Source organism: Eucyclogobius newberryi, unplaced genomic scaffold, assembly GCF_026437365.1.
Source record: "Eucyclogobius newberryi isolate DKJ021-1_F unplaced genomic scaffold, fEucNew1.0.hap1 SCAF_18, whole genome shotgun sequence".
Taxonomy (NCBI): Eukaryota; Metazoa; Chordata; class Actinopteri; order Gobiiformes; family Gobiidae; genus Eucyclogobius; species Eucyclogobius newberryi.
Genome location: NW_027315812.1, coordinates 9,456,486 through 9,464,718, shown reverse-complemented (window position 1 = coordinate 9,464,718; position 8,233 = coordinate 9,456,486). Strand labels below are relative to the sequence as shown.

General features: G+C 38.2%; 1 protein-coding gene across 1 annotated transcript; it reads left to right on the top strand.

The window, feature by feature from the left end:
• Positions 1 to 1,938: 1,938 nt before the first annotated feature.
• Positions 1,939 to 7,670, top strand: idi1 (isopentenyl-diphosphate delta isomerase 1). Its single transcript, XM_072450496.1, has 7 exons — positions 1,939 to 2,027; positions 3,505 to 3,749; positions 4,524 to 4,690; positions 4,770 to 4,862; positions 5,630 to 5,760; positions 5,844 to 5,948; positions 6,807 to 7,670. Exons 2-7 carry the CDS (start codon positions 3,607 to 3,609, stop codon positions 7,017 to 7,019), a joined length of 852 nt encoding a protein of 283 aa, XP_072306597.1. The 5' UTR covers positions 1,939 to 2,027; positions 3,505 to 3,606; the 3' UTR covers positions 7,020 to 7,670.
• The last annotated feature ends 563 nt before the right edge of the window (positions 7,671 to 8,233 follow it).

Below are 8,233 nucleotides of genomic sequence, written 5' to 3'. Positions count from 1 at the left end.
GTATATCTGACGGGGAAAGGGAGCGAGTTTTACACTTGGTTGAAGACAGATAACAAAAACATCGAGTGCAGAGTCATATTACAAGTGATTTAAGGATACAACATACATAAACAGGAAAGTGTTATACCCAGTTTGCAACATGTATTGTCGCTATTGCTGCTCCGCATGAACATTTTGACGAGAAATATTTTCATTTGCATTGATTTAATATTAACTTAAATTTCATAATGCTCCGTTATATAACTGATGTAAATAGAGTGTTTACTTACCATTAGTATTAGTATTATTTAGTCTTATGCTAGCTATTTTTACTTTACTTTATTTTATTATTATTTTATTTCTATCTCCTCCATTTCCTATAAAGATATGAGAGGAGTTTTGTTAATAAGAGTTTTTTGTTTTGTTTATCTTCTATTAAGAGTGTTTTTTTGAAACTTCCTATAATCTGTCCTTTTCCTCTGTATCTACTGCGTTGTAACACCCAAATTTCCCCATGTGTGACGAACAAAAACTACCCAAAGAAACACTTATTTATACTTGACATTTGGGTTAAAAGTGACATTTTTACACATGTTTAAAAATAGGACAGTGTAAAATAACTGTTGCCTAATATGATGTAATGAGCTGTAGATTTTATAGGGATATTATTTGGGTTATCCACACATTTTCACCTTCCCCAGTCGTTTCACTATTGGCTTTGTTCACACGTGACCCTTAACAGGCCAAATGTTAGGTAAGTTCCCGGGTCAGGCTGTATGTTTGACTGGGGCTTAAGTATCACCGGCCGTTGTTGTCCTTGAAACCAACACTTTACTTACTGGAGTGTGAGAGTTTCAGTTTCAGCTCATCTTTTCTCCACAATTTAAACGAACAAAACCCAGCCAAAGCAATCCAAACATTGTATACACACTGCATTGTGTTGTAGTAACTTCATCCATAATAAACAGAGTAAAAACAAGTGCACAGCGGTTAAATCTGATTCATTTTTCATCAGAACGTATGTATAATGAATGGTAATAAATGTCCACAGTCATGTACTAGTAATCTGAAGGCATTCATAAGTACCATCCACACATTCCTACTTTAGTCACGTTTAATCTCTTTATAACAATCCTCAATGACTTTGCACACAATGAAAATACAACACAACTCGTTTTACAAGCTCCTCTTAAGAAGAAATGCATGTAAATGTTTCCCCCTCCAACTAGACCAGTTTATCTTTGTGACAAGCCCATAACAAAAGAGTGCAGGGATGTAAAGGTTGTAAAGGTTGTAATTGCTCCTTTGAATATGCATTTCCTGTCCTATCTCGACTCGTATCATGCATCAAAGTAATTACTGTGGGATTGACAGCTCTGTGAACGGACACAGTATAATATTACACAAAACAACACGTTCAATGTCACTTCTGAGGTTATAAATGTACCTTAAATAGAAATAAACAAAACATGCCGGGCAAACTATAGATAGCACAAGGTTAACATGTACTTTGATTGACGATAGCCGTGCTTGGATGTGAATATTGTTGCATTTTAAATGTATATACGGCATCATTTATAAAGTAAGAGGGTTAAAACACTCACCAATCACAGTATAAGCCTTTTTGACAACACGAAAAACCACGAATGAAATGTAAAAAGTGAAATTAGCCCAGTTAGCGAGCGCTAGCAAGCACCGCCTTCACTGTAAGTAGCCTCAAAAATACAAATCAAATAGTATTTTTAACAAATACTGGATTAAAAATGGGTGTTTCGGCGTGTGTGGTGCTGCGATTATAAAATATGGACAAATTATGCGGGGAATATTATTTTTGTTGTTGAAATATTTTGACACATCGCATATTCCGAGCAATCACTTCCGCATTCGGTGGGTGACGTTTGCGTTTTTTGACCAATCGGGTGAGACGTAAAGTCACGCCGGCGGAGGCCCTGCTGCTGTTTCATGCTCGCTGACGGTAGCGCGTTTTGAGAGGAACAGGCGGCGTTAAAAGCGCAGATTGCGGCCGATACGTCGGGATTGGCGTGAGAGTAAGTGCACAGTCTTTGCGTCTCTGTCTGGGAGTCGTGCGTGAGTGAGACCGTGCGTACTTTGGAGGTACTTATCAGGAGCTGGTGGCGCGATGGTCCGATGGCGTGTTGACAGCCCGGGTTTACTGGGATATGTGGCGCAAGATCCACTGGAACGGGGCAGTAGTGCAGCCAGACTCCAGCCTCTGTTAGCTATGGATTTTTTTCTATTGAAATAAGGCATACAATAATTTACATAACCCCAAAAAGCTTTTAAAAGACTGCAAACATTAGGGATGTCAATATTAATTGATACATGTGATTATTCAGGTCACAATATATTCGTGACAACCAAAAAAATAATAATAGTCACCATTTTAGTTGAAGAAATAAGTATTTTTCGTCAATATACAGCCCAAAATATTCCTAAATGTTAATAACTTGTTTTTATCTGGCTGTTTTTGTCACATTTAACTTTATCTTGTCTTTTGGAAAGTTCTGTTTTGTAAAGACGCTCGCAAACTTGAGGAACAGTGACATGTAAATGCAGGGAATTAAAGAAAATTAAAGATTTCACTGTTGTTTGGTCACAGTCGCAGTAATTGTGACATCCCGATCAGACACTCAATGTTTTTAAAGCTTTTCTATTACCGGATGAGCCGAGTCCACTCAATAATGCACGTCTTTCAAGGTATTTCTGAGCAACACTTTTAAATACAATTAGATAAATGCAAGACATGTTTAATGCTCTTTGTGGAACATCCCTGGCAAAACAATAACATCTCCATGGAGACGGAGCAGGTGGCAGTTCCCTCCATCAGAAAAGTTGGTGTCAGATACGGTCAATCCTGCAGCGCTCATCATGACAGAAAAGGACAGATGTGTTTGAAGTGAAAACATAAATAACCATGATATAATTGACTGAAAAGTGCAGATATAATCCTTTCTGTCGTACGCACAGCTTAATTAATCAATCAAGATTCATTTGTAAAGCACCATTCATAAAAAAAACGTACAAAACACTTTACAACGATAAAAACAAATACAAACTAGAGTACAAAATACTTCACAATACAGAGACTCTGGGCAAGGTTCATATGGCACGAACATGTCACGCTGCGATGGATAAAACCAGTCACTATCATCGAAATGTACAAAGAAACAGACACAATCTTCTTTATTTATATATTTATTTATTTGTCTGTTTCCTTTTGATGCATGAATGTAATTTTGTAATTTTTTTGTGGGGTGTGGGAGTATTTTTGTTATGTTATTGTATTGCTCTTTTGTTTTATTATTTTATTCTTTATTTTTATTGTCGTTATAATACTATAATAAAGAAAACCATGTCAGACATATATTTTGCTGCTAGTCCACGGAGAGGCAACAATTTTCAACGTTCGTGGGAAACATTAACCGCTATTTATACGATATTTAGAATTTAATAATGATTGATTTCTATTTCTGTTTCTGTTATTGACTTTTCCCCTTTGTCCAGCGCCCGTCCCAGTCCGTGTCCCTCTTGTTCCACTCCGCTCCGGGTCTTCCGCACGTCCACCCTTCACCCGGCTCCCCATTGGCTTCGCGCTGTGGTCACGTGATGGTCTTATGGGCGGGACTTCGGTCGTTCTCCTGTGACGTCACCCGTCTGCTAAAACCACGCGCCGTTTGCGCAAAAAACGCGTCGTTTTGGAGCCGCGCTGCGCCGAAACACAACTTTATACCGTCCGGGACAATCTGCAGGTGCGTGAGCGTCTCTCCGTGCAAGTTTGCACTGTCATTTTGAAATGTTAAGTGATCAGAGTGTCAGAGATAAGCCTGTTATTGAGGACTGAGCTAAGGGAAGCTAGCAGTCTGTGTTTACTGGTGATGCCACTTTGACACAACACATTTATAACATAGTCAATTTATGTCATTTTAACCTGCAAATCTGACAATGAATGAAGAAATACTACATTTTGTTTCTGAAGTAAAAGTACGGGTACATATAAAGCTACAGGAGCAAAGTAGTTGAAGGGTAACGTGAAGTTGCCCATAAAACAAATCTATATAATACTATAGTAAAAGTACCTGTTTAAAAATGTATTTGACAAGTAAAAAGTCTTTAACGAAACGTTTTACACGAATGTTGAACTGTTAAAGCGTTAAATGTGGTGAGGAATTGTGCTGATCTTTGCTAAACAAAGGTCAAGTTGAATCATAAAATAATATACACATAAAATTATTATACTAAACTATTTAAACTCAGGCTTGAACTCAAAACCTTTAGTCAGGATGAAAAGGAACCCCTTAAACCATATGTAAAGTACCTTGTCATTGTTTCCACAGGTTTGTACGGAGACTATCCATATTTTAACCAGTATATTTAATAAAACTGTTGTTCTCCTTGCTCTTAGACTATGGGGGCGCTTTGGGGGGGGGGGGCACCATCGTCTCCTCTGTTAATGGGAAACACTGATTACTCATGCACACTTTTTTTCATATCCATCTCTGTAACGTCTGTTTTGTTGTTGGCAGTGGAGTGAGAAGATCCTCGGTCAAAATGCCTGAAATCACCACGGACCATTTGGACGAGAAACAGGTGCAGCTTCTGGCGGAAATGTGCATCTTAATCGACGAAAACGACCAGAAGATCGGCGCCGACACTAAAAAGAACTGCCACCTCAACTCCAACATCGACAAAGGTAAATGACAACGTCTTAAACCAGTGTCGGTGAACTAAATGTGAACTAAACGTGTCCTGTTTTAATACGTCTTTTGCAGGTTTGTTGCACAGGGCTTTCAGCGTCTTTATTTTCAACAGTGAAGAAAAGCTTCTCCTACAACAGAGGTCGGACGCCAAAATTACTTTTCCAGGTCAGTAACTTCATATCGTGAGTGTTTGGGTGAAATATGATCAGTATATTTAAGATGAGTTAAAGTTATTGTCTATTTTAAGAGTGTATTTGTAACACCTAATGACAACACTTTATCATAAATATCAAGTCAAAACGATGAAGACAAAATTCTGATTAAGGTGGTGGTCTCCCCGACTAGACATTTGGCACCTACGAAAACCAATATTATTACTTCATAACAAATAATGTTAGAAAACGAGAGGGTGAAAGTAAAAACATTTAATTATAATTCTTCATAAGACTTTTCTGGACACTCAGACTCTTTACATGCAAAGATAAGACAATTAAGACTAGTTTGAACCACTGACTGCATATACTTTCCATATGCAGCTATAAAATAAACTAAATCTTTAGTTGAATGAATTATAACTTCATTTATTTTCCCTGTTTTCTCTAGTTTTATTCGTCACTTGGTGATTTTTATCTGAAAAATTGGATTTTTGTCGTAATTTTATTTTTGTCATTGTGCCTTTTATTATTAGTATTTTTATAATTTTTGTTTTACTCTTTGGTTGCGTTCTTTGTTCTACGTTTCTATTTTCAAAAATGTTTATATATATTTAAAAACAAAATATACATATTTAAGATAAGATAACCTTTATTTGTCCCACAATGGGGAAATTCCATGTTGCAACACAGATTAGTTACAGAAGTATAATTTAAAAAAATATATATATATATTTACTTACTTATTGTATTGTTTGTTTGTAATTGTGGCGTGTTCAGGCTGCTTCACAAACACGTGCTGCAGTCACCCGCTGCACATGGCGTCTGAGCTGGAGGAGGCCGAGGCCATCGGGGTGAGGCGAGCTGCTCAGAGGAGACTGGAGGCCGAGCTGGGCATCCCAATGGCACAGGTCCGGCATATTTTAACAATGCTTTTAGTAAATGAAGCAAATGCCGTGGCAATAAAATTGTACTGATCGCCGACTCGTTGCAGGTCCCTCCGGAAGAGATGACGTACCTGACGAGAATCCACTACAAAGCCCAGTCCGATGGCGTCTGGGGCGAACACGAGATCGACTACATCCTTTTCATGCAAAAGGTGCTGCACAAGTCTTACTATTTGTACACAGTTGTCTTACTTTTATCATTTTATGCATGTCTAATTGTGGGTTTGGTAAATGGCAGCCAAATTGAGCACCATTTAAAACGAATTACCGTATTTTCCGGACTATAAGTCGCACCAGCCAAAAAATGCATGATAGAGAAAAATAAACATAAGTCGCACTGAAGTATGAAATGCAGTTGCAAGTGTGAAAATAAGAAATAATCTCACATAAGTCGCTCCGGAGTACAAGTATATAAGTCGCACCCCGGCCAAAACTATGAAAAAAGGTGCTACTTATAATGCGGAAAATACAGTAGTCTTTTAGCAGTGGTGAAAGAAGTAAAAGTACAGATACAGCAGCACAAAAACGACTCAAATAAAAGTATCATGTACAAAACCAGCTAAAGAATTCACTTTTTTAAAATGCACATTTGGAGTAAAAAATAAAAACATTAGTTTTTTTAGGAGTTAAATGTAGTGCTCTTGATACAGAATTGTGCGGATTTTTGGTAACTGGAAACGACTCAATCAATTTCTTAATTTTTCTGGTCATTTGTCGTTTTTCCTCAAAGAAATTGAACTCAAAACGGTGTTAATAATAAACCCCACAACGATTTTAGCAGGTCTCAACCCATATTAAAAAAATATATATTTTCGTTGTTCAAAGTACATACACCTGCTCTCAAATGTAGAGAAGTAGAAGTAAAAAGTATCCACAGTAAAATGTACATTTTCGCACATTTTCCACCACTGATTTTCATACTAATCTGCTTTCTTGTTCGATTGTGAACCTCTAAAACAGTCATTTTGTGTCGTTTTGCTCGTTTTCCGGCTCGTTGCTCGTGACGACAGGACGTGGAGTTGAACCCGGACCCGAACGAGATCCAGAGCCACTGTTATGTGAGCAAAGAAGAGCTGAAAGAGCTGCTGCGGAAGGCCAAACAAAACCAGGTCCTGGTCACGCCGTGGTTCAGCCTCATCGCCGACACATTTCTGTTCAAGTGGTGGGACAATCTGCACGACCTCAAGCAGTTTATGGACCATGACAACATCCACCGCATGTAACCAGCCTCCATAAGCACTGTAAACGCCACCTGTAACTGCTGAAACTGTTCGCCCGACAACGTTAACGCACACTGAATCCTCTGCTTTCGCTAAAATGATTTGATTGTTGTATTTTTCTTGGTTTTGAGCGTTACTGTATTGGGCCGACATCATTTCGAACGCTTCTACAAAAAGTACTCAAATGATAATCAGAATTTGAGAAATGTTATATATTTCAAAAACGTTTGCAGAACTCTTATCGGTGTTAAAGGCGTTCATGTGCGGCTGAAGAAAAGACCGGTTTTGATCTGTTACCACTTGAATGAACTGAGAAACTTCACAAATAGTTACAACTATTCAATAACAAAAGTACAAAATGTTCCAAAAAGGTGACATTCACTTTTTAGTAATCAATTGTTATAATTATTTCAGACGGAACGCTGTTTTCAAATGTATGATCAGGTTTTTGAGCAACAGGAAAGCCCCAAAACACACGATTCCGCCACTGAATTATGAACGTTGTGATGTCACTTGACGGCCACCTATTGGACTGTCGTATTATTTAATTACACGATCGCTGTAAGAAAAGGCGACTTTCTGTAAGCTCTCGTATGGTAGAGACAACTGAAGGGATCTGCTAGGATATTAATAATAAAGTATATATTTATACTATTGCCTGGTCTGTTTGGTTATTTATCTGTCATTATTGGTGCACAAAATGCCTCTAAAACACGTGTAAAACTATCTAAACCGTGAGCGGAGGCTTCGACAATGCCCAGTAGGTGGCAGCAAATGCAGTACAAAAGACCGAGTATGAGTAGGTCGCTTTATTCAATACATTTTGCAGCACAAGGCAAAACGCAGAAAGGTCATTCTTACAAAGTTGTACAAAATTATGACAATTTTAATACTGAGACAAAATGGAGAGTTTGACCCGTTTAGACAAAAGTGACACAGGTTATGAGACGTTTGTTTAGTACAAGCGTTAAAAACTGCTGAGTGGCACAAGGGGAATTAAAAAATGATACGTGAAATTGTGTGGTGGGTTTTTTTCGGTGCCGACCCGAATGCTTTTGGCGCCTGAGGCAAGACGTGTAATTGCGCTCCCTTGCTGTCACCCACGGTAATAGAAAAAGGCATTGTAGGCATTGGGATGGCTCTGTGTATGGACTCCTTTATAGTGTCGTTTAGAATGCAGGGGGGGTCTGGGTGTTTTCTCCTGGGAAATGTCCTGT

Excerpts from the sequence above, each read along its gene's own strand:
- idi1 (XM_072450496.1), top strand. The coding sequence starts at position 3,607 with ATGGTCTTATGGGCGGGACTTCGGTCGTTCTCCTGTGACGTCACCCGT. Across the intron at positions 3,750-4,523 it reads CCGTCCGGGACAATCTGCAG|TGGAGTGAGAAGATCCTCGG; the intron begins GTGCGTGAGCGT and ends TGTTGTTGGCAG. Across the intron at positions 4,691-4,769 it reads CAACTCCAACATCGACAAAG|GTTTGTTGCACAGGGCTTTC; the intron begins GTAAATGACAAC and ends CGTCTTTTGCAG.